Here is a 27,332-nt window from a genome sequence, read left to right on the forward strand (position 1 = left end):
ATACTTGGAAGTAATGGACTCAGTGAGACTTACATTTGAGTAAACATGTTTAGGATAAACATGAATAAATGTGATTCTTGTTAAGTGCATCACAAACTGATCCTATGCCGTATTCACCTGGAACTAAGGGCTCTTCCCGAATTCCGCTTGCTCCATCTCACAAAAGCATGGATCCAAGCAGTTTTCCATTTCTATGATGCTTTTGAGGCATGGGTCTGAGCGACTTTTGCCTTTGTGCCACTGCACCCTCCCCCCAAAAAACTGCTCTTTAGAGCTAAATCAGAGCAGACATCTATCTGAATAAAACCCAATTGGTGTTTGCTCTGATTTGGCAGTAAACAGCAAGTTTTCCTGGGGGCAAGCGGGAATGTGGACAAGCCTCTCTAGCCCCAGTGAGTTCAACAGGACTTATTCCAAATAAACACATAGGGTGGTCACCTGAACCATTCAGTGAGAGGGAAATTCCTAGAATGCCTCTGGGCACATAGGAGGAAGGCTGGTGGAAGTGAGGCGGTGGTGGAGCTCTGTTCCACTCTCTCTTAAGAAGTGCACCCCCTTTATTTCCAGTCTTCAGCAACTTGAAGTGAGAGCTCTTGCTTGCTTCATTTTGAGCTTGCCTTTTAAAATTCTGCCAGCATAACTGGAAAGGGCCACCTTGTAGAGTGCGTAGGTGCAAGCAGTCAAATTCTTTGCAACATGCTTGCAGTGGTGGTGGTGGTGTGGAGGAGAACATGGAGAGGCCATGGTCATATTGGGTGGGTTGAGATGAGGGAGCAGAGTGCCTAGAGCAACATGGAAAGGAAGAGAAGAAAATGAGGTGGAGGCAGCTGGGGGGAGAGAAAGTAGAGCAGCCAAGGTGGGGGGCAGTGGTCACAGTGGTGTGTGCCTTCCCCCACCCTACCCCAAGGGCACATGGCCAACTGCCCCCTCATTGCCGGCAGCAGTACTGAGTTGGGATGACATATCAACATTTGGCTACAGCCGCATGGTGACACCCGTAAGGGTAAATTAGATCAGTTAAGAGCAGGGTCCATGAATGACCACATAGTAGATGTGAGGACATCAGAACACAATGTAGCCAATCAGATATGGCTGTGTCATGATGTCACTGGAGCCACATGAAACAAGTTGAGTGTGTAAGAGAGGGATCGGTGGGGACAATGTAAAGGAAGTGGTGAATATTTTTTTGCTGAAATATGGTTGAAATGGTTGTATTTGTTTAGAACAGCAAAAATTGTTACTGAAATACAGGAACCATTTAAGCTTGGTCTTAGTAGCAACCATATTTTATTTATATATTTATTATTACATTTCTGCCCTGCCTTTCCTCCCAAGGCACTCAGGGTGGCATACGTGGTTCTCCTTCATCCCATTTTATCTTTACAGTTACGCTGCAAGGTAGGGCAAGGAAATGGTGACTAGCCCAAGGGTCACCCAATAACCTTCATGACTGAGTCAGGGCTTGAACCCTGGTAGTAGTCTGATACTCTAGCCACTACACCACACTGTCTTCTTGTTTGTCTGTAACCAGCACTGTTGCTTTGGAGCTTTAAGTTGTGTGTTAACTGGATACTTAAATCTTGGCTGTTTTAAGCATAGGACATATGATACCTAGGCATGCAGTGCATCTTAAAACACCTGGAATGAGGATTTACAAATTGCCAGAATACCGTAGGAGCATCCAAAATGGTGGCAGCAATCGTGGTTTCCGGCAACATCTGGAATGTGTCTAAAATATACCTTACTTCAAAGGCAGTTGGCTGTTCAACCACAAGGAATTGTTGTTATGAAACAAAGCAAATTATGGAGTTGAGCTGCTGCTCATTGGACAGTGAGGTTAAAAACACAGTATGATGTCACAATGGGATGCTGGGGCAGGCCAGCACAAGGTTGCATTCATAGTCACTCCTAGTATGAAAGAGAACAGGTCATGATTTACTTTCAAAAATAGGAGTTGTCCTAGCCTGTAATCTTTTCATTTTGTGGATGGTTTCTAAAGAAAGAATTTGGCTCGTCAGTCAAACTGGAAGCAACAATGAGACATGGATTTGTACCTATATGACTGAAGAATGATTGTAAGCATTTTTGCAGTCCTGCATTCTGATCTTGAGCAGTGGGTTTGTGTGGCTACCAGTTTGAATGCTGCCATGTTCAAATTTCATGGCAATTCATTCAACAACACGATCAGTTCCTTAAATGAAGGCATCTAATATATATGAGAATGTTAGGTTATGCTGCACCATAGGTTTATAGGTTTGGACTAGCTTCAGCTCATGTAAACTTCCATAAGGTATGGTTGTCAAAGCCTGACTTGTGTGCAACTTTGTTTTATTTGGGATTTTTAAAATGTAAATTTGTTGAAAGCACATTAGATTCAGGAATGGATACAATAATTTTTGTGGTTGGATTAGTCTCAGAAGGCAGGTCCCCAATAGCACTTCAGTCTCCCTGAACTTGCAAAAACTAGTGGATGCTTGGATCCTTTAAAAACACAGTCAGTTCCTTTGTTCTTATCAGCCTGCATAAGACTTGAGCCGTCTGTGGAGACAACATCCCTCTATAGTTGCAACAGGAAGAAGAACTCCAGCTACTGAGAGTGGGTCATCCTTTGGGGAAGGGCCATATCTCCATGGAAGAACATTGCCTTTGCATGCATGAAGTCCAAGATTCAGTCCCTGGTATCTCTAGGTAGGAATGTGCCCAGCAATAAGATGCATTCCCTGCTCGTCCAGCCTCTGCCTCATTGGAAATGGTATTCTTCCCTTTTGCAAAGCTGTGTGAAAAATGGCTGAGAAGGGAGGTATATTTCACAGAAACAAAACGTTCATGCAATCTGCACCTCCCATTTCAGCTCAGAACTAACGTAGACAGATTCTGTTGTGCTATGGGCTATTATGTTGTCCCTATGGGCTACATTTCTTTATTAGGAAGGATCTTTATTAGGAATGCATCTTCTGTTCTAGATATGCATTTTGACCAATAGCACCTCTGTTATGAAAATTGACTTGGTGAGAAGAATGGTTTGTGACATTAGCAGCTACATAACCAGCGGCTGTATTTAAGTGTTGGGTGTCTAATTACTTCTGTTGTTTCAGTGAATGTCATGGGCATTGTGTGGCCTTTGTAAAGGGATTTTTTTCCAGCCTCTTCCCCTGCATCAGATCTGTCTGGCTAGCCAAGCAGCTATGTTGGTGTCATCTTTCAAGTTTGGGAAGTATGCCGTGTGTTCCATGTGCAAATCCAGATATATATAAAAAGATTAATCAAAGATGAGGATGGGTAAATAAGGTGCTCTGGAAAGAACTCTTAGCTATTGTTGTTGTCCATAATCCTTGTCATGGTTTCTCCTTATCATTTTTTGAAAAATACAGAATAGCTTTCTCCAACCTGGTGCCCTCCAGATGTTTTTGGATGATAGCTCCCACCATCCCTGATAATTGACCGTATTTACTGAGTTTGATGAGAGTTGTAGTCCAAAATATCTGCAAGGCACCAGGTTGGGGGAAGTTTGAATGATAGAGCTGTATTCAATTTTTATAATACAGACAGATTTCCCCACCTCTGAAATGACTAAATAGGCTGTGATCTAAACAGCCAATTAGACACATTCAGGAACATGTGGCCCTACCCAGATGTTGCTAGATTACAACTCCCACCCTCTTTGATCATTGAGCTTCCTGTCTGGGGCTGATGGGAGTCCAGTAACATTTCAAAGGCCATAGATTCTCCACCCTGATATGGAAGTTTTTCTGAAGGTGACTCAGCTTTTGCAATTGGCTTGTTGTACAAGTGGCTACTTTTTAAAGTAAGAGATGCAGAACCCACTAGGAGATGCAGAGCCCATGGCCTGAAAATGCTTTGGATTAATGCCATGAAAAGTATGTTAATAACAGAGGTTACTAACAGAGGTGTCAATCCATGCATTGCTTCAAATAACCAAATTTTATTTTAATTCTGCCTCGTCACCCCTCATCTCATGCAACCTTGTGAACCCTAGTAACTTGTTCCTACTTCAGCGTTCCCTGCTGAGATACATTTTCCCTCTTACATTCAAAAGCTCTGATTCAAAGTAGAGAAAAGCACAATTCATAGCTGCCTCAGCTTCACGTATTCATGAGTTCAGGTATTCACGTATTTATCAAAGAAACTGGGCTGCAGCCGAATTTGATTTGTGAAGTCAAATGGCAGTTTTTACTTAAGAGAAAATGCTTTCAAAGGAAAAGACACCCCTTTTAAAACTTTGCAGGTTTTATTAATTCAGGTACAAATGTTGATATTCAGGCACACATAAATGCACCCACAGAGGTTTTGCAACCAGTTACTGGATTATAAATGCTTTGTTGATGATGGTGGGTGCTTAGCTTCTTGGCTGTGAAATGAACACGAGACATATAAGTGAGACTACCAAGTGCATCCCATTTTTGACTATATACCTTACCTGGTGCTGTGAGCCCTAGCCCTCCGTCAGAAATGGATGCTATAATTTTGTTAGGCTCACAGCTTTCTATGTATCCCTTATCAACCCATAATCTCCTGATTGTTGCCGCTTTTTCAACAGCTGAGGAACGGTAATCCACACTTGCTTATCTCTCTTAATCACAGCCTCACACAGCGCCAGGGCTTCCTGAGCCTTTAATTCCCTCTTAGAGGCGAAACAGAGTGGAAAGTAAACAAAGACAAATTTGCAACCTTCAACATTGCTAATTTGCTCTGATGTCAGAATATTTAAATGGATGAGGACCTGGGAATTATTTGATCAAGGCTGCTTTTCAAACCCAGTGCCTGTGGAAGAGGCTGAGCATGGGAAGGATTCTGGCAAATGACAGAGTTCCCCAGAGAGGCTTGGTTAAGGCTTTCTCTTTCAACTGCAGTAGCGTCATCATTTAAAACTCCCTGGTTGCTCTGCTGCTAGAATGCTTTTTGGTTTTAGTCTTTACAATACCTCTTCTCAGAACACTACTTCTAGGCCTTTGCATTTCTGGATGTATGCAGGAACATAAGACAATATTGTCTTTTGTTCTAGCTCATTGGGGTGAATTTAAAACAATGCTCTCTCGGTACCCGATCAAGTCAAACACAGGAGTAGACCTACTGAAATCAATGCATTTATGTTAGTCATCACTTAAGTGCATAGGCCTACTCTGAGTATGACTTTACAGCAAGCAAAGTGTTAAGACACTTTTTGTCCTATTCCGCCCCGCCCCCCCGCATGGTACAGCCTACTACTAACACATTCATGCTTAAAAACACACTTTGAGGTAATTGCAACTGAGAATTACTTTTCATAAAAAGAAATTACTGTTATAAAACATTTTGATAAATGAAAATTTTAGAATGGCTGCTTTTCTTAGATGCACACTTAAAGGATTAATGAAATTCATTCTGATTTTTAATGAGATGCTTTATTCCTTTAATTCCTTCCTTGCACCCAGATATAAGTGGAATGGGTATGTAACTTGAGACAGAAAAACACCACCGGACAGTATAATATTGCAGCTGTATGACCCTTCTTACATGAATATTAAGGGACAATTTAATCAGTTGCATATCTAAGTATCCCCACCAGTCTTTACCGTGTATTCAGTTTGTGCATCAGCATCCTGATTGTCGATAAGTATGCTTAATTCACCACATTTGCTGTTCTCAAAGTCATGATTCTCTTCAACAACATCATCCATCCTGTCAGCTCTTCTACTAAGTGGGAATTGCATGCTGGCAACTTGCTTTAAAGGAGCAGGAAAATAATTGGTGCTGAACAGTTGCTACCTGCTTGTCTCAAACATGCTCCGGAATGGTTTTTTGTTTAATGATAATATTTTTATTGGATAGTCTTGAATATAGATATTCTTCCAATAGACGTGCAAAAAGAAACAACAGTATCTTGCAGTTGCTTGCATGCATGTGATTACAGCATTCGGTTATTTGCTATTTGTGTTCCTTCCCCCTCTTGCCTTCTCCCTCCCTCCCTCCCTTGATCTTCTCTCCCCTCCCCTCCACTGTTTCACTCTCTTTCTCTCTCCCCTCTCCCTCCAGCTGGTGTAAATGACTGCTGCCGCCTCCCAGACCAAGATAACCTGCTCAGTCAGCTGGAGCCCCCTGTGGACAGCTGTCTCTCTCTCAGCTGATGGAAACTGCTACTACCCACTGAATGGGGAAGAGTGAAGTAACATCCACAGTACCAGCAGCCGCCGCTGCCATCGTAGCAGCAGCAGCCGAAACAGCAGCAGCAGCAGCAGCAGCAAGCAAGAGCTCTATTGTTCCTTGGTGTTAAACAGTCCCCCCCCCCTTTTCAACTGGCATGCAGAATAGCTGGAAAGCCATTTCCCTTCTGCCCTCCCTGTGAAGACATTCTGAAAGGGGGGGAAGAAATTACTCACGCAAGGGTTACCCATTGTGCGGCAGATTTTGACACTGAAGCAGGCTTCTGGAAGGCATGGGGCTGAGAGAGAAGAGCGCAGCTTCAATCGGTGGTCCAGGGGCTTCATCTCTTTCAAGCAAGTGCATTGGAGTTCTCGTGCTTCTCCTGTTTGGAATCCGGGGAGCTAAGGCGCAAAGTGAATTTGAAACTTCATCCGTGTATTTGTGGAAGACTGGTAAGTGGAGGAGAGGGATATATTGCTGCATTGCCTTTGGCTGAATGTTGCACCGGTGGTTATCGATGCTCTTGTCGAATGTGTTCTCCCCCCCCACTCCCCCCCCCGGATTGTTTTATTTGGAGAGTATCAGTTTGCACACATTTAATGACAGATGGCTGTCCAGGCTGTACCATGGTGATTTAACCTCACTGTTGTTTTCTAATCGTTCTGTGCCCTGTGCTAACAGAGTGTACGTTAAGTGATTAGGAAGGGAGAGCAAAAAAACGATGACAATAATAGTAACGGCGGTTCCCCATAGTGCCCCAAGAATGTTAAAAAAAAAAAATGCACAAAGAAAAGGTGAGAGAACCTGCATGCCTTTCTGTCTACCCTATTGTGAAATGCGTTTAGATTCATCACACAGGAGGAGCAGGATTGTTAAATCCAGGTTTGTTGTATGTCATAAAGGGCACGTGAACGCTAATGATGGATTAGATGAAATAACCCGTGGCTTGCCAGATCTCATCACCAAAGAGCCCATGGCAAATAGGCTACATAGGTTCAACATCACCATAGACAGATGAATTTCCTTGAGTGTGGCACTAAGGAATAATGTGTCTGATTTCAAAGACTCTGCAGTCATGACTGTGTCTCTTTATCAACTTTCCAACAGAAATAAATGTTTTTATAGGTGAATCTGCTCTATTGATCTCTAGCCCTTTAGTGGTAGGTTACTGGCATTGCTGTGTTTCTTAAAACAGTCCTATAACCTACTTCTTGCTTCAAAGACACTCCCAAGCTTTCTGAAAGCAGATCTTAAAATTTAAAACACCTTCTGACTCGCAGTCAGCTCTCTAGTAATGTGAGGAACTACTAGTAGTGTGAGGAATACATCATCAGGTATTGTTATTTCAGAAGATTTAGCAACCCAAAAGTCTTATTGTGGTTGGAATCCTATTCCTCCTTACCTGGGAGTAAGCTCCATTGAACTCAATGGGACTTACTTCAGAGTAGACCATGTATATAGGCTTATGCAGTTAGGGAGGGGGTAAGGGACAGTTTCAGGGATTGGGTCTCTTTGCTGGTTGAACACTCTTGGCTGTTTTCCAAAGAGACAGATCAATTTACAATTACACCGATATCCTGCATTTTTAAAGACTGCATCTATCCACCAGCTCAAGGATGAGATTAAAGGGGAATTCAATTCAACTAGAAGGCAGGCTTTTCCCATAATACTAGAAGGAGACATTTGAAAGGGAAGGAAAGCCCTCCACCTCCACTTCTTTGCCCTGATTCTGAAAGATCAATGACAATGACAATGGTACAAACCTAATAGTAACCCTGTGCTATTTCCTTTAATTGAACTGTTGGGAAATTTAGGAGACTGTGTGTCACCCAATTAAAGCTATGGGTCAGTGTAATATTATTATTTTTTAAGCCATAGCCCTAGGCATGCAGCTCTGTGGTTACTTGCTTAATAAACGTGTGTGTTTTAACAGAGTAGTGATTCTTTGCCAAAACTAATTCAGAAGCATTCTATAGAAAATGCAGCCGATAAAATGCAGCAGTCTATAGAAAATAACTGATCCACCCTACAATTTACTACATAACTCCTTTAATTTAATGGCTGGTACTTAATGCTAAAGATCTATGCCTATATATAGAATGAAGGCAATAATTATATTTTAAATCTCAGTGCTGAGACTTTGTAGGTGCAGAGGGCAGCCCAATGCAATTTGTATTCTGTATATGTATCAATATTATAATGCTGCCTCATTTACACAGCAGGGAATATTTTTGGGCTAGAAAAGGATTAGCATTCAGAACATGGCTATAATTTATGTTTGTTCTGTGCCACTTTTTGATTTACATGTCATATACGCTTGTCTCCCCACCCCCACCCCCCACCCCAAATAGTGGTCCTCCATATACCTTCTCTTTTACACTTTTTCTGGTTTCTAAATAACTCAGTCTGTATTACCTTCTGCATTGAACTGTTGGGGCAGGTGGAAAGGAAGCTCCGAAGTTGACATCTAGAGCTTGTTTTCTGGAGGAAAATAAATTCTGCCCTGGCATAACCCATGCTGAACTGTGTGCTCACACTTTACTCATTTGCCCCTTTCAGCTAATTTTGTAACAAGGACATATAATGCTTTTATGCAATTTCCAGAGGTGTTCCGTGACTCCTCCAGTTGCATGACCTCCAGGCGATAATCCTTGCTGAGAAACTATCCTTTGTGGTGCAGGTGCTTTTCAACATTTGAGAGCCACGTGTGCTTCAGAACTCAGCAACCATCCTTTAGCCAGTCAGCCAAGCACACTTCTATAAAATATATCAGTGCGACCAGGCAGGGATGGCCATACTTGGTTGTGGGCCCTTGTGCGAAATATGTTCTGGACCCCTCTTCTCCTGATTTACTTTGATCACAGATCAGCATCCCAATGGCATGCCATCTGATCAGAGATAAACATAATTATACAGAGAAGAAGTGTAGGGCAGCTCAGGTGGTGAAATGTGTCAGTGCGTCTGGCTGCTAACCGGAAGTTTGGTGGTTTGAGCCCACGCAGGGATGGCTGTGGGCAGGAGGAGGTTGGATTAGAAGAGGCTTAGGGTGCCTTCCAACTCTGTGGCTCTAGGAAGCGCATATCTTCACAAAAATCACAATGCATTTATAGATGATAGATGCATCTTTATATGTAATATTAATGGACAGTTGGCACAGAGTGTTCCTGCCAGAAGCAAAAAAACAAAAACTAAAGGGAGTTATTGTAGAACTGCTGCACATGAGAAAATTATCATGGAGATTTCTGAGGTTGGTCGGTCCTTGTGCATCACACACCCTCCACAGTATATGGCTGACATTGCTAGCAGACTTCCAAAACATTGTACAATTTTTTCCCAAAATACAATCCTCTGCAAAAAGTATCAGCGAAGGACATAGGAAAGGAGTTAAAACACTCTGTATTCTTACTAAAAGATGTCGACTTAAGGTCGAGGGAAGTCACAATGGTGAAATTTTAATTTTATTTTAATTTTATGTTCTTATAAAGAATGATTTGTTGATTGGATGTACACTTTCATTTTTGAATAAATGTAACAATAATAATAAAAATACTCTGTATGCTTGATAATGTTGTATATTCTGGGAGATGTAAGATGGCTATTCATGTTCCTCATTGGGTGAAGGACATCTTCTGGTGTTGGGCAAAGGTCAGATGCCTTGGTTGACTCCCCCCCCCCAATATATTGGTATTCTGTATTAATACCCCCATGGGATATATTGTTCCCTTCTATACCCAAAAGTTGCTAGAGCAATAATTCAACTGCCATGAATGTCTACATTAATATTTGGGGGTTTTTAAAAAGTCATTATACCAACGTGGAAAATATATAAAATTACAGTTTATGCAAGCAAGTATATAATATAGAATGCTTTGTTATAAAGAGCAGTAAAGAAGCATTAAATACATGTTGTTATGCAGCCATAGCAAATTTACTCATACTTTTACATGTCAAGAGTCACTGCTCTATGTGTCTGGGCCACTTTTACTTTCTAATAAAAATGTTAATCTTTGTAGTATTGAGAAGGGGTGCACTGGAGGAGGGAAAAAACATTTTGAGTGCCCTAAACAAAGGCCATGACTCAGCAGCTCAAAAGAATGTAGAAGAAACCTTCTACACACTGGGAGTTTCGCTGATTTAATCTACCAGCAAGGGAATGGTTTGTGTGGCCAAAAAGAAATGCTGAAATAGGCATGGAAGTTTTTGCTTTGATTTGTATCCAAATCCAAATGTGCATTTCATGAATTAATAGCCAGTGAAAGCTGGTTAAGTTGTTGAGGAACTGATAGCTCACCTTGTGGGATAAGAGACTTTCAAACTGTTACTTTTTGGAGTCAGTGGTGGAGAAAGGGCCTGGTTCAGTGCTGTAAAAACATGAAGTTGATGGCTCACTAGCATCCTTTGGGACAGACTGCTGATCTAATATACGGTGGCTAGCCAGGTGGAACTAAGCTTCCTTAGTTCAGACATCCTAAGCCTGCTTTTGAGTAAACCACAAGCCCATCTTTGAAGCTCAGGTTCCTCACAGAGTTGGTCCAGTGCTAGCTTTCAAGGTGGTTGTCACTGCCTTTTGTTTCCTCTCCAGTTTTGAAGTGGGGGGCTCTGAGAGGAAACTGGGACTCCACTAGACCTTCTGTGCTGCTATACGGGGCATCCTGGGAAAAGTGAATAGCGGGGAGGCCCAAGGTGGGGAGGTCTCTATTCAGGTGGCTTTAACTCACAATGCACCCAAACATAAAGAAGTTTAATTTGGGTTAAACCACAATGAGACCAAATTAAGTTATTTGAGGTTGAGCCCATTGAGATTTGGGGAGTGAGGAAAGCTTGCAGTGCATACAATCTTATAGTTTAAAGAAAAGGCAAGTCAAGGAGGACATGATAGAAGTTTATAGAATTAAGCATGGCATGGAGAAAGCGGATAAAAGTTTTTCTCTCCCTCTTTCATAGCACTAGAACTCATGGGCATCTAACAACAGTGATTATTGGAAGATTCGGGACATAGAAAACAAATTCAGTGTATAAACTATGGCAGTCGCTCCCGTGGGAGGCAATGATGGTCACCCACTTAAATGGCTTTAAAAGAGGCCTAGACAAATTCATGGAGGATAATGCTATCATTGGCTATTAGCCATGATGGTTGGAGGCAGTGATGCTTCTGAATATCACTTGCTGGAAACTGCAGGAGACTGAGAGGGCTCTTGTGTTTGGGCTCTGTTTGCGGGTTTCCCACAGGCATCTGCTTGAGCAGGATGCTGGATTAGGTGGGCCATTGGCCGGATCCAGCAGGCTCTTCTTATGTTCTCATAATTTCAGAGCCTTTTATATTTTGCCCCTTCTATGTGGGAGGTTGGCAGGATATGCATGTTTAGATCCTTCAGATATTGCAAAGATATAGCAGAGTTGGGTATTTCCTTCTCCACTTGCAAATGGAATCTTCAGGTCGGGTTAAATGGTGTTCTGAGGTCATCCGTAATCCTAGAAGTAGGCTATCGGCATCGATTCACCCAGTATTGGATTTACCTGAAAAATCTGTTTGGAGCCAGTGACCGAATACAATTAGGGAGATCTTGAGAACAAACGTTAAAAGATTGCAGACATAAACTCACATAATTTCTTCAAGCTCTGAGGGGTGTTCTGGACTATATGTATGATTCTGGGTGCAATAAGCAAGGAACCAGATGCCAGGAGTCTGAATTCCAAAATTGAATTGCAATAAAATTTGTAGAAACAAGTCCCTTGGGATTGTTGGTAATTACAGAACTAGCATTTGTATCAGCTGTTCCCTAAGCAACAAAGAGAGGAAGCTAGGGAGGATGTCAGGCAAGCTGGGGGCTTTGGGTGTAAATAAGTGAAGGAGAGGGTTTGGCTGCAGGAACAGAGGGCAGCCAGAACAAAGAACAACTGAATTGTGTGTGCGGCACTGGGAACATGTTTTTTTTTTTAGGGGGGGGGGGACAGGGTTCGGTTGTGAGTTTCCTGAAAGCAGATGCCATGACTGCCACTTGCAGACTTGGTAGGTGGACTCTCAGCTAGATTTTTATTAATGGCTTTATTCCAGAATTCAGTACAGTGCTCAAGCACAAATCAGGTTACACAGTTAAGAAGTCACAGCAGAGCCCTAGGATGCATGGTTAGGCATAAGCTAAGGTCTTGTCCCAGCACTTGACATGCCCCCTGATCTCTCCGTTGACACAGTCATTTGCAGTTTTCTTCCTGAGCCATGGGAGCAAGGAAGCAAGTGGCCATTCCTATGTGTAGGTTGTTGTTTGTGCTGTCACTGCAGTGTCCTTGATGATGGAGCTGGAGTCAGTGTGGCTGGCTCACTGTCCAGTCTAGTCTTAGGCGCCTCCCTGGGGAATGTGGGACTTTTCACTGACGGGGTACCACTGGAGTCAAGTCAGGCTGCTCTACTTTGGCAGCTGGGCCATTTGCCATCTCTCCTGACAACCCACTTGTCTTCTCCCCAGTGCCTAGGTTAGAACCTCCCAGACTGCAGAAACCCTGCCCAAGATCCAATGTTGCACCTTTGTCCCATTCCACCTCCACCTCTGACCGACCTTGCCAAGACCTATCTACAGGGCACATGGCAGCAGAAACTGTTGTGCTGGTGGGCCATATTATGTTGCCCTCTGTGTTACATCTTTGGACAAATACCTGACATTGCAGCTTGTTAAGGTCCTCTGCATGCGCGCAGTGGTGTAGGAACAACTCCATCATGCTGTGTCACTGTGGGGTGTGTGAGAGTAACAAAACCATGTGGGTCATTCTCAGCTGCTTAGGATGCTGGCAGAAAGGAAGTTGCTGATGGGTTGGGATGGTGGTTGCAATGTTCACATACAAACGTGTAGGATTGTATCCCAGGGAAGCGATAAACAAACAGCTGTATGTGCATGGACATGGGGAGAGGATGTCTGGATGCAAACTCTATAGGAAAGGCAGAGAAGGTCATGTGACTCAGGCGTCTAGAACATGTAGGACTATTGACTATCTTTATCTGTCTACCTCATTGCTTTTTGTTTATTCTTCCAGTTCATTTTTGGAGTTCCCAGTTTGGTTGCTGTTGGTCATTTGCACTCTTATTAGAAACGAACATCAATGGTGGTGTGTCTGGAGAGATAGATAGCCTTGTTGAACACGTGGTGATTCCCCCACCCCTTTTCACCAAGTGTTAAATTGAACTAAATGGCAGCTTTATTGACTATGCTGCTTGCCTTTTCTTGCACTGGGGGTATATATTATCCTTTCATGATGCTCAAGAAATGTTTTTAATGGATGCAATTTCGTTCTTCCTCTAGGCATGTCCCTGGATGTCATTGTTACAGTGAAATGACAAATCAAAATAGTTGCCCCTTCATTATCCCCCAAGAATGGTATTATTGCAGTGATATTTCCATAGCACAGCAGCTAAATGGTGTTGGGCCTTAGCAGCCAAATAGCAGAATTAGGTGTTAGCCATATGGGGAAATCAGGGGTGCCTGAAGAGCTGGATGCACTCATGAAAATAAAATAACATTGAAAACTAAAGTTTCAAAATGGCTTAGCATTTCTGGAATGGAAATTATTGTTGACACTGGGAAACTGGCCAGTATCTATGTGATTAGTTTACAAAATCTAAAGCTGCCATTTATAAACAGAACAAGATGCTGTATTGCAGAATAGTCCCTGTTGCCAAATAGCTACTGCCTTTTACTGCAGGGGTGGCTGTAGCATTTTATGCAGAAAACATTGTTTTTCTGTACATGGCAAACCTAACATTTTAAAAACCCAAGCATCATCTTACTGGCCACTTATTGTTGGCAGCTAGTATTAGTACAATTGCATTAAGTAGCACAGTACCAATTGCCTCTTACGTATATTTTACTTGTGTGATTTCAATCTGGCATGGTTGAAGGATGGCCAGTTTAAATTGTGCAAATTAAATGCATGCAAGGTTTTCCCAACACAATAAGAGCTTTAAAGCTCTCTGCCTTGCTTATTGGGCAAGGCACTCTTGGCACACTGGCTCTGGAAGCCTGGGGCTAGCCCTGCAAGATTTTGCAGGAGATCTTGTGAGAGCATCCCCTCTGTCAAGAAAGAGACAGGGAAAACATGTCTCTGTTAACTCTCCTTGACGTCGCAGCAGCTTTCAATGCCATCAACTGTGGTATCCTTCTGAAGTGGCTGTCTGAGTCGGGGGTGGGCAGCACTACTTTGAGGTGGTTCCAGTCCTAACTGGATGAACATTTCCAGAGGGTGATGCTTGGGGTGTGCTACACAGCCTTGTGGAGTCTTCAAATGTGGCATTTCTCAGGGTTCTTACCTCACCCCCCATGCTATTTAGCATCTACAGGAAACCACTGACTGGTCATCCGGAGTCTTGTACATTCTCAGCAATTTGCTGATGACACACAGCTCTACTACTTCTTTACATCTGCCGGAATAGCAGTGGATGTGCTGGTCTTTGAGGATTTGTAACATGGGGTGATGATGATGATGTTGTTGTAGGAAACTCAAACCCAAGTCAGACTATATCTCTAATCCAGAAGTTTCCATCTTCTTACTTTCCACAAAGAAAAACCAGTACAGTCCTACCTTGGATCCCTAACTTGAACGTTTTGGCTCCCAAATGCCGTAAACCTGGAAGTGAGTGTTCCTGTTTGCAAACGTTCTTTGGAAGCCGAATGTCCGACACAGCTTCTGTGGCTTCCGATTGCATGCAAGAACTTTCTACAGATTCCTGCAGCCAATCAAAAGCCGCGCCTTGATTATTGAACGTTTTCTGAAGTTGAATGGACTTCCAGAACAGATTCTGTTCAACAACCAAGGTACGACTGTACTGCTTTGGTTTAGGTAGCTTGTGTATTAGCTTTCAACTGATAATAGTATGAAAGTTAGATCAAAATAAATAAATAGATTTTAAAAATTCATCTGTCAATACATGGGGAACATGTGGCCAGATGTTGTTGGACTACAACTGTGATCACCTCTAACCATTCTGGCTGGGACTGATGGGAGTTGGAGCCAAACATCGGATTGAGAACCACAGGTTCCCCACTTTTGGTTTAGTTCAAACTTGGCCCTTCAGCTGTTTTTGGACTACAACTCTCATCATCCCTAGCTAACAGGACCAGTGGTCAGGGATGGTGGGACCTGTAGTCCCAAAACAGATGGAGGGCCAAGTTTGGCCACCACTGGTTAAGTTAGTTTGATAATCTGGAGGTGATTGTAAAGTATCCCCTCCTTGTTGCTCCTTGTAGCTTTTGTTACATTTGTTCCCTGTGTCTGTAGATTGAGTTGAATTTCCATGCAGATGACCTTTCATAAAGCTTTTGCTATTTGGTGTGGTTATGTTGCAGATGAACTCTGGCTAAACACAGTTTATTCTTAGGGAAAGTGGCAACATCTCTGTTGCCAGGTTACCACAGGCAATCAAGGAATATTTGGTAAGAAGGGTATGCATGTTACTTCTGAAGCTGCAGCATCAGACTTGAGAGGTAATCAGTTGGTGAAATGGCAGCTTCTGAGGGAGTACCTTTCTCCAACACCCGGGTAATCCCTTACTAGTGGACCTAGTAAAATGTAGGGACTGATGCTTGAGAATTGTGTATGTTGTAAATTGTGATACGTGCTGGCCTGATTCAGCTCTCCTGGATGCAGAGAACTCCCAACAAAATGCTTTTGAAAAGCCTGTTTCAGTATAAAATGCATTTAGAAATGTGCACTTGGAGAAAAATCACATTAAAAACACATATTTGAAAATTAATTTGCATGCATATTTGTAAAAAATGTTATTTAAAAAGTCACAGATTAATGTCAGAATTAAGAGATACAAAAGAGATACAGACCAGAAATGTATTTATCCATTACCTAGCTGCAGTCCACAATAAGTGGATGAAATGCCTTTCTCTGCTATAGGGGGAGTCCCATGAGGGAACATCATCATTTAAAATACTGCTTTATGAAACCTAAACCTGCCCTTTTAATCCACTGGCATTGAATTGAATTTATTACTTGGGAGCTTTTTATATATATAAAAAAATGATCATTACCCGTAAAGTGTTTAAGAAATAGACTAGATGGAAATGGATCTTCTGAACAACTTCAACCAATGTAGTGGTAGATCCTTGTATCAGTGGCTTGCATAATATGCTCCAAACCATGTTTTGGAGAACTGGAAATGAGCTGTGGTCTCTTGAGGGACTTGATCCCTTTGGAAATTCCTCAGTGAAATCACTGATTTGAACTTTTCACAGTAATGCGCAGATGGGAAGTAATGTGCCATCCACCAGATTTCACAGTTGTCCAAATGTTGAAATGCCTCGCCTGACAGCTGAAATGTATAAAAAAGGTGTTTAAATATGTATTTTGGGAGCATATTAACCTGTATTAACGTATGTGTTTAAATATGTATTTTGAGAGGATTTTGTGTGGGGGTTTTTTTAAAAAATGCAGCTGAATGTGGACATGGGACAGGATTACGGGAGAAGCATGTACCGTAAATGACACAGTCTAAAATTGCATAGTGTCAGCCATCCCCAACACTCTTTCTTGCCTACTAAGTCCTCTTGTAGCTTTATTGTCAGTTTCCTGTTTATCACAGACTTATCACAAACCAGAACTGGAAGTTAAAGTTTTGAAATGCGTTTCCAGTTCTGGTTTGGAGGGCAAAGGCAAAACATAGTTTGCCAATCTGGATAAACAGTGGTTAGCACAAAACTGAAAGTGAAGCCAGGGTAAGGGAGGGAGTGTATAAACCCAGAGCTTGTTTCTGATCATCCAGTGTTCTGTTGTCCTCATTGGCAGCAGTGGTAGACGTGAGCCGGTTATTTTGATTCCATTAAAGTCAATTATGGGTTGCTCACCTGTAACTAAAGACAGATGTTGAGTCAAATGCCTGCCTTAAATATTGCCTGAAATTCCTGAACTGTTTGTTGTGGCACTCTGGTCTGGCAGGAAGAGAACTTGCTAGTGTTTGGAGTACAGAGATAATAACCTCCTCTTTTGGCTAGGCACGACAAGCTCATGGAAGACTTGCATTTTGTAGTTAATCAGTTTCTTATACTCTTAGTACCTTTGTGATATGCCTAGCACCCTATTTAAGGTTAAGTGGGATAGACAAAAACATGCACTGTCTAAGTGTGAAGTATGTAAAGATAAAACGATTCTGTAGAGCATACAGACCAGAAACACCCCCATCTGTTTGTTTTTCTTGTACGCTGTTGAGTGCTCTAAATGTGAAAATCGTTGGCTTCCAAGGAAGGAAGATGCACTACATAGTTATCACCAATTTCAGTGCAGAATAGAAAATTGTCTGGATGTGTCGATGTTTTCTCTTGCTCACAGCTGTCATTTCATAACAATGCACTCCTGCATTCATGCGCAGCTGAGTAAGCCAGAGGCGCTCCCTGCCAGGAGCAGAATCCTGCCTCCTTCTTCCCCTTCCCCTTTCTCCTCCTCACCTTTTGCTTCATTAGTTTTTGTTAGTCAGCTGACACTGTAAACTGGGATGAGCTGTCAGTAATGGGTCTGACGGCTGCTTGTGAGCTGCTGGTATAATTATGGAAGGAAAGCTCCAAGAGCAATGACATCCAGGCATACTTTGAGAGGGCAATTGGGTACTTGGGAATGGGGGAGACAGAGAACTAGTCTTGGATGCTGGACGAAACGATTAGAAATGAATATAAATAGCTCCTTCTGGTTAATTCTGTTGTGTTCACAGGTTATAAATACAGCCAATAATACAGTGTGTGAAGTCTCCTTGTCTGCTCATAGCCCCAAATACATATGTGCTAACATTCTACAGATATATCATAGTGGAGTAATTTAGGCTGTGGGTTTAAGAACTGATGGCTACAAATTGGACACTTATAAGCTTAGCTGAGGGACACGGGTGGCGCTGTGGGTAAAACCTCAGCACCTAGGACTTGCCAATCGTATGGTCGGTGGTTCGAATCCCCGTGGTGGGGTGCGCTCCCGTCGTTCGGTCCCAGCGCCTGCCAACCTAGCAGTTCGAAAGCACCTCTGGGTGCAAGTAGATAAATAGGGACCGCTTACCAGCGGGAAGGTAAACGGCGTTCCGTGTGCTGCGCTGGCTCACCAGATGCAGCTTGTCACGCTGGCCACGTGACCCGGAAGTGTCTGCGGACAACGCTGGCTCCCGGCCTATAGAGTGAGATGAGCGCACAACCCTAGAGTCTGGCAAGACTGGCCCATACGGGCAGGGGTACCTTTACCTTTACCTTTAAGCTTAGCTGCGGCAGCCTTTGTCAACTTGGTGTAGTTTTGGACTACAGCTCCCATCAATTCTAACCAGCATATGCTGGCTGGGGCTGATGGGAGTTGTAGTTTGAAATACCTGGAAGGCACCAGACTGGTGAAGGTTGAACTATAGAGATGGAAGAATTCTCCTTGAACAGTTATGAGATCATGGGATCTCAAGGGCTCATTGACAAACCTAAATACCTTTAAAGAGATGCTGAGTAAGAATTCAGATGTTATTTCCTCCCATGCTGGTTCCCACACTTCCTCCCTTTCTTCTGTTACCTCCCTAGTATTTAGTTTAAAATTTCTAGGGCAGGGACATGTCTACTTGATGGTGTAATGATGCTGGTAATAATAATAACACTAGAATGGTTAAGTCTTCATTCACACTCATCTGCTCTGTAAGAAAAGGAGCCAGAGCAGCTATTTCTGGAAGTGATGTTTCTCTCTGCTTCTTGCTTCATTGATTGAATCAATAATGAATTGGATTTTATCCTTTTAATTTGCTAATTCATTCCTGAAATATTACCAAGATAATGTACCTTACAAGCGGAATGCACATTCCAAATGCTGTATTTTAACTATGACAAATATGTGTTTCTGTATAATAAAAATGGTATTATTATTTTTAACAAATGAGAAGGAAGACAGCCTCACTACCAATCTTTCCCCCTCCTTTTAAATTTGTGGAGATAGCCATAGCTAAATTATGCACCACATACCCCATTAAGCGTGGATAGGTTTAACAGTGATGGTTCACTCAAACAGCTGAGGGAGTGCAACCCAGCAAACGATTTTTGAAAATTATGCATGGGGCTTTGCCTTCCATAGCTAAGAATCCATTTGCACATGGATTCTGCCTTAGCACAGCCTCAGCTGAAATGTTCAGCTTATAGCTGGAATAGCTTATGTGGACATTGGCTAACAAAACTCTTGGAGTTCTTTGAGATTGCTTATAAATCATGTGGATCAGAATGATGCCGTAGTCATTGTGTACTTGGCTTAGCAGTCCTGGGAAAAGTGGACAGCAGTGGCGTAGCGTGTGTTGTCAGCACCCGGGGCAAGGCAAGTAATTTGCACCCCCTAACCCGTGGATTTGCGCCCCCTAACCCGTGGATTTGCGCCCCCTAACCCTAACCCCCAGATGTTGCGCCCGGTGCGGCCGACCCCCCCTGCACCCCCATGCTACGCCACTGGTGGACAGGTTCTTTTATGGATCAATAACTGGGTAGAGAAGCAGCTGCAGAGAGTAGGAATAAATGGACAGTCCTCACAATGGTAGGTTGTAAGAAGTGTGGTCACACAAATATTTGTATTGGAACCAGTACTTTTTAACTTGCTAATTAACTACCTGGAAATAGGAATGAGCAGTGAGGTGACCACGTTTGCTTATGACATAAAGTTTTTCAAGGTGCTTAAGACCAAAACATGATTGCAAGGAGTTCTGAAGGATCTCTCCAAACTGGGTAAATGGGCAATTAAAAAGGCTAAGGCAGTTCAGTGTAAGAGATGCACCTTGGGACAAAAATCCTAAGTTCACATATACACTAATGGTGGCTGAACTGGTGGTCAGTGACCTGGAAAGAGACATTTGGGTCATGATAGATAGCTCAGTGAAAACATTGCCCCAGTGTGTGGCAGCTGTGAAAAGGCAAATTCTGTGTTGGGTATCGTTAGGGAAGGTATTGAAAATAAAATGCTAATATCATAATGTTGTTTCACATTATTTATGGTGCACTTGGATTACTGTACACACCTAATCTGCACCTAAAAAAATGATGTTTTAGGTTTGGAGATGATTCAAGAAAGGGCAGCCATAAGCAACTTCCCTATCTGTAAAGGTTACAACATTCGGTACTTTTTAGTTTAGCCAAAGGTCAGTAAGGGCAGTTATGATAGAGATATGTATAAAACTATACACGTGGAGAAATAGGTAGATGTTCCTCTCCCTTTGTGATATTACTAGGACTTGGGGTCACTTAATGAAACTGAATATTGGACGAATATGGACAGATAAAATGAACAATTCTTTAGTGCGTAGTTAAACTTTGGAATTTACTGACACAATATGAAGTGATGATCACTAACTCGGACAGCTTTAAAAAGCGTTTAGAGAGATTCATGGAGTTTATGGCTGCGTTTAAAATGTGTTTACTGAGACAGGACTTGTTTTATGTATAATGTATCAGAGTTTCTGGTATATGCAAGGTTATTTGAAGGGTTTAGTTTTACATTCTAAGTACTGTATTTTTCGCCCCATAGGACGCACTGCCCTATAGGACGCACCTAGTTGTTTTTTTTTGGGGGGGGGGAATAAAGAAAAAAAATTATTCCCCCCCCCCCAGGCACGGGGCTGGCGCGAGGGAAGCCCGAGCTTCCCCCGACCCCAGCCCCCAGAAGAGCCTGCTATCCGCAAGCCTAGGGAGCCGTGCCGGTCTCCCCAGGCTTGCGGACAGCTGTGTGAAGCCCAGGCGCACTGAGGCTTCCTAATGCAGGCAGCTCTGCATGACCCTCTGGAGCCCGGCACATCACGCAGAGCTGCGCAGACTCTGGGAGCGCAGGCAGCTCTGCGCGACCCTCTGGAGCCTGGCGTGGCTTGGCGCCGGGCTCCGGAGGGTTGCGCAGAGCTTCCTGGCGCTCTCCAGGCTTCAGCGAAAGCCTGTATTCACCCCATAGGACGCACCCACATTTCCCCTTCATTTTTGGAGGGGAAAAAGTAAGTCCTATAGGGCGAAAAATACGGTAACCTGGAAGTTGGGTTCTTTTTATACTGTACTGTATTAGAGGATTTGAAAATGTTCACTTCTGATTGGCTGGCTGGGTAGAAATTCTTGATCACTCAATGGATGGAGAAAGTGGTCTGGTGAGGGATGAGAATTCTATGCCACTCAAATTTGTTTGATTGAAGAGTAGCTGTTGCTGGAACAGAAACAGGTCAATTCTACCACTGTTTAGGGAGAGTGACAGTAGACCTATTGAAATCAATGGACTTGGTAATGAGTAACTTAGATATATTTATTTCATTAGGTCTGCTTTTAATATAGCTTAGTCCGATTAGCACCTAGTGCTCTTGGCAGAAGTGTCTATGTGACAGTTCTCTTGATTCCATCACTTTTGGGCATGGTGGAAGTTAAATTCTCCTCTCTTAAAGCTGCTTTTGCTTCACATTTTCTACAGAGATTGACACCCCTGTGTCTGAATTTCCCATTCATATGCAGGTATATTTACTGTTTGAGATGGGGCTGTCTTGTAGTGCACTGCAATTATGCATATGAAGGACCTGGTACATACAATAAAGTTCTCTTAGATGCCGCAGCTGAGGGGGTTGACAGGTGGCAAATTTATCGTACAGAATTTATTCCCTGTAGTGAATGTAATGTCTATACCAGGAATGGGGAAGCTATGGCCCTCTAGCTGTTGCTTGGCTCCCAACTTCCATCAGCCATCATGAACAATGGTTAGGGAATGATGGGAATTGCAGTCAGACACCATCTGCAAGGACCGCAGGTTTCCTCATATCTGGTCTACAGCATCTCTCAATCACAGTTTTGAAGTGTTAGTTTCAAGAATTAAAAAGTAAAAAAAGTGACAAAAGCTGTTCCGTAACTCAACAGATTTGGAACGTGGGTTAAGTTTTCACCATCTGAATAAAAGCAACACTGGCAGGGGATGAATAAGGTCAGACATGACCATATATAGGCTATGAAGATATTCAGATCTGTGCATTTCTGCACCATGCAAGAATATGCCAGTTCTTGAGCGTCCTTCAGATCATGATGAAATACAGTAGGATGTAAAGTCCCTCAGGGTGCATTTTCCATCTTAAAGCTTTAAATTGTAAGGTCACAAGCTTTTTTGGAGTATATTTGATGATGATGAGCATGGCATATGTAATGATCATCAGCATGCGCCTTTTCTATTGATGTGCTATTGTAGCCGTAGCATTATGGCTTGTAGGTCATTGCTAGAGCATAAGAGGAGGAATTATTCCTGATTGCTTCTATAGGGCTAAATCTGAGCTGTTCTTTGAAGGAAGAGGTTATATATATATTATAAATAATAATAAACACACAGATGTGCAGGCTAGTTTGCATGCCTAGTCGTATTGTTATTCTTCAACAGTTGCCTTTCCATGTTAACAATGCTAGGAGGTTTCAGAGTTTTTTTTAGAGTAAGTCTAAACATTATCCCGGTTGTATAACAAAAGACTGAATTGTAACATGTTAATGTGAATAAGTTTAATTGAAATTTGTGCCTGTCAATGTGGGATGGACCTTGATTGATGATTTTTAGATCCTGGAAATAAATCCTCAATTCCATATTTGGTTGCGTATACCCCCTTTTTGAAGGTGCATTCATTGTGTCATGTTAGCAGCAGGAGATTGTCTCTCTCTCTCACTTTAAGGTCATTTCTGATGGAAAATCCTAGACTTCTCCTCTGTAGCTCTATACATAGTGGCTTGTGTGGTGGTGTGAATCCATGGAGCTGTTCTCTGCTGCACCAGTAAGACAGCAATTTATACAGGGGTTACATTCTGGGGATCACACTTAAAGCCAAAATCACATACAGTATAGTCAAAACACATTTGGTACAATGATGGGTTGGAATTGCCAAAGTCTTCTTGTTTTTTGTGTTTCTGAGTTTCTATCCTGTAACACCACTTCAATGACTTTATACTCCGAAGTGGTCTATAAATTTGTTTATGTATATTTATTATTACATTTATTCCACACTTGTTTTTCTCAAGGAGCTCAACTTGGCATACACAGTTCTCCCCCTTCCCCATTTTATTCATGCAACAATCCTGAGAGTATGTGACTGGCCCAAAGTCTACCTAGTGAGCTTGTTAGCTGAGTAGGGATTTAAACCATTTTTCTCCTGTATCCAACACTCTAACCACTGGGTGATACTGGCTCTCATTTATTATTGTTAAATAGTAGTAGTAGTATTAAGTGGCTGGTTGGACTTCACCGCATTATGCTATAAACACAGAGCCAGTGAGAAGCAACAAAAAGCCACTTTATGTGGCTTCCTCTCTCATCAAGCCAGCTTTTCCTCTTCTGGCATAGATTGCCACATCAGAAATAAAGGAGATTTGCTTACGCACTCAGGCTATTTGGTCCAGGAACAAAGAATGCATCATTTGGTGTTCCCTGAGCTACGGTAAGAGGCGAGCCAGTGAGTGCAGCCTTGCCAGCTACAATGCCAAATTGATACAGCAGTTAGCGGCTGCTGACACCATCCACTGGCCAAAAAAATATTTTTTTCAGTGAATGTATATAACCTGACACCCATCAGTGCAATGACACCACAATCCAGGCTTCAAGCTAGGCAGTGCAAAGGAACAACTGAGCTGACTTTGCTGAACTGATTAAAGCAGCTGAACCGTAACCGGAATGAATGAACTTCCAACGTTATGCACTTGACAAATCAACATTTGATCTTCTTCTGTACCACAGGCAATTTCTATGCTTCCCTCCCCAATGCTTGTAACAGAAATGTCAGACTTACCTGAGATCCTTTTTCCAGTACCTTTGTACTAGGATGAATGAGCGCCTCTAAACTTCAATCATGAATGCGAAGCAAGAAACAGGTATGACGTAATTCCATATACTGTAGGATGGGCCCCGTATACATAATAGTAGAGAAAATTTACAGTATGAGTAATTAAACACGTATTAACTGACTCACTATGTCCCAGCAGGCCTATTTTTCAGTTACTGCATATGAAACCCATTAAAGTATTATTTTTATTTATTACATATATACCTGTTTGCTTCAGCATTTCTGCTTGAGGACATGCGTTTCGAAAACAGTGCTGTGATAATTAAATGCAAAGCTTAGAGGAAATATGATTGCTGGAATTTGCATATGGTAGATAATTGGAGGAGGTAAATAATTATTAGGAGCATATGTTTGTGCCCTATATTTGCAGCAATTTATTGTGAAGCTCTTGAAAGCTTTTTCATTTTGCAGCTCCCAAGGCTGTTAATGAAGTTCAAAATGCAGAGCCACAATAGCAGACCTGGAACTACGCTGCCAACCAAGATACAGCAGTTAGCTGGGAATCCAAAGAGCTTCTTAGGCATCTAAGGTTGTTGTTTTTTTGCTCTACAACATTCATTGCTCAGGAGAATCTGTGCCCTCCCAGAGAACAGACCATATCCCTTATTCCACAATGCATTTCTGAACTACAGTATACCTAATTAACCGGCAATCAAAGGATACAACAATGCCCTTCTCCATGGCTGCTCCCAGACTTCAGAACTCCTTCCCTAGAGAAGCTAGACTGGCTCCCTCCTTATTGTCCTTCCACCAGCTGGTGAAGACTTTCTTATTCCAACAGGCCTTTGGGAACTGGCTGCTTTTGAATGAAAGGTCTGGTGCCGTGCTTTTTTATTGTAATCATCTGTATATTTTTTATAGATATTTCACACATCTTTATAACTTAAAGCCTATTAGTGTTTAAATGTTGCTAAATTATTGCCCCCTCCATGTTTTTAGCTGTTCTTATTTTATCTGTAAGCTGGCTTGAGTTCTTGTTAGGGAGAAAAGGCAGGGGAATAATAATAATAATAATAATAATAATAATAATAATAATAATAATAATAATAATAATAATAATACCTGAAGTCTGCACCTGACTGCTGGTATACCAGCCAAAGATTGTAACAAGTAAAATAACTCCCCACTCCATGTGACTGGGAAGGGTTATCTAATCTCCTCTGATGTCCAGGTACCATTCTGATCAATTTAACAGTGCCCCCCCTCCCCCGGATTAAGGAATTTAAAAAGCAAGACACACTATCCTCAATAGTTAAAGAAAACTCTTCTCTGCCGCCACCACCACCACCACACAGTAATCGTTTACACCAAGGCTGGAGAATAAGTGGCCCTACAAATGTCAGATTACAGTCCCTCATCGTTGGCTATGCAGGGCTAGGGTTGATGGAAGTTGGAGTCTAAAAACATTTGGAGGACACCGGATACCCCTGCCCAAGGTAAAGAAGGAGGCTTAGCTCTCAGGGAAAGTTTATTCAGTGTTATGCTAGTTTTGGGATCAGATAATGCATGTCACTTCGCATGAGATCCAAGTGATCTGGGAAAAGGTCCGTTAAAGAAATGGTGATAAAGAACTCAAAGAAAGACAAGGGCTGCTTCCAAGCCCATTTTGTGGATGGGATTCAACAGCATGCTGGCAAATTTGGGGAGTGCAATTAAAATGGATTTGGCACTCTTGGGACTTTTTTTGTGTAAAGCAAACTTTGCAGAGCATTTCCCTGCCATTTTCCATACTACAAAAAAGTCCCAAGAGTGCCAAATCCATTTTAATTGCACTCCCCAAATTTGCCAGTATGCTGTTGAATCCCATCCACAAAATGGGCTTGGAAGCAGCCCTTGTCTTTCTTTGAGTTCTTTATCACCATTTCTTTAACGGACCTTTTCCCAGATCACTCGGATCTCACTTTCCTCCTTTATTGCTGCTATATGACTCTACCCCCACCCCCAGGATATGCTTGCTTATGTATTGTCAGTAAGTGACTCCTGTTTCTGTCTTGTCCATCTAATTCACTTTGAGAGAGTTGTGCATCAAACCCTTGTTACTTCTGTTCAGCACATCACAGCAGTGGGTAGCATAATGGGACCATCACTCACTGATGTGGGATTAGGTGGAGAGGGCTGTGAAACAGGGGGCAAGCAGGTGTGAGCCTTGAAACGTATCATGTTAGAAATTAAGCATCAGCATGAACCTTTGTGTATGTGAATGCATTGCAAGAAAATAATAAAAGCATATACTTGGTTTCTTTGGGTAAGGTGGTTTGAAAGGCATCATGTGCAAGTCAGCTTTCTCTACTTCTATATTTCCTTTTCCCTTCTTTCTTATTCACTTTAATCTATTGTAAAGGTAAAGGGATCCCTGACCATTAGATCCAGTCGCGGACGACTCTGGGGTTGCAGCGCTCATCTTGCTTTATTGGCCGAGGGAGCCGGCGTACAGCTTCTGGGTCATGTGGCCAGCATGACTAAGCCACTTCTGGCGAAACCAGAGCAACGCACGGAAACGCCATTTACCTTCCCGCTGGAGCGGTACCTAGTTATCTACTTGCACTTTGACATGCTTTCGAACTGCTAGGTTGGCAGGAGCTGGGACCGAGCAATGGGAGCTCACCCCGTCGTGTTAAATTAAAAAAACCCAAACACTTTTTCATACATGGACTTATGTGTAACATGACTTATTGATGCATTAGAAAAGATCGGTGCTCTAATATTTCAACAAAAATTTCTTTTAATATTTGTTCCGTCGTGCAAAGCAAAGCTTTGTCTTTAGTCTGTGAACTTAAACAGGATTTTTTCTTTCCCTTTTTTTAAAAAAAATAAGTGTTGCAAAATGATTTGGGAACTGTTCCAGAATTTTCAAAGAAAAGAAACTGAAATGAATATAAGCAGGTTTCAAAAATAGAAAGTAATTATATGGACCAGGTTCCATTGCTGGCACTGACCAAGGGTGGAATAGCTCACATAAGAGAAGAGTACAGGTGTGGATCAGGATCAGGGGAAGTTTCTCCTCCACTGAAAACAACAACAGGGCTTTTCACAATGAGTTTAATTACATTAACTTAATTTGAATTAATTATCCATATGCATTGCATGAATGAATTCTCTTGTTTGTTTCAGTTTGAGCAGCAGGAAAGAAACTAATGAATAAGACAAGGACAGCTCCAGGCTTAGAGGGGTTTCTCTGCATAGTTCCCACTGGTGCCCCATAAACAATGCCACTCTGGCAGTCTTAACCTGTAGCAGTGCAAATCCATTGAGCCGTAGCACTTTCGATTGGTGCTGGATGGACATGCCTCTAACCAGCATGAGATGACTGTTGTGTGAAATGTCCTGGAGCATCCAGCTTAGGTTGAATTTACACACATATAAAAAACCCCCGATTTGCATAGCTCAC

At 42.3% G+C, this 27,332-nt stretch overlaps 1 protein-coding gene across 3 annotated transcripts in view; it reads left to right on the top strand.

Annotated features, from left to right (window-relative positions):
- Window positions 1-1,896: 1,896 nt before the first annotated feature.
- Window positions 1,897-27,332, top strand: part of THSD7A (thrombospondin type 1 domain containing 7A) — a 215,426-nt gene continuing 189,990 nt past the window's right edge. For all 3 annotated transcript variants that reach the window (XM_081882805.1, XM_081882806.1, XM_081882807.1), the window contains exons 1-2: window positions 1,897-2,075; window positions 6,034-6,593. In XM_081882805.1, coding sequence (XP_081738931.1) covers window positions 6,434-6,593 — 160 coding nt within the window. In that variant the 5' untranslated portion in view covers window positions 1,897-2,075; window positions 6,034-6,433. The remainder of the gene's footprint in view (window positions 2,076-6,033; window positions 6,594-27,332) is intronic.

Source organism: Podarcis melisellensis, assembly GCF_964234715.1.
Source record: "Podarcis melisellensis genome assembly, chromosome: 12".
Taxonomy (NCBI): Eukaryota; Metazoa; Chordata; class Lepidosauria; order Squamata; family Lacertidae; genus Podarcis; species Podarcis melisellensis.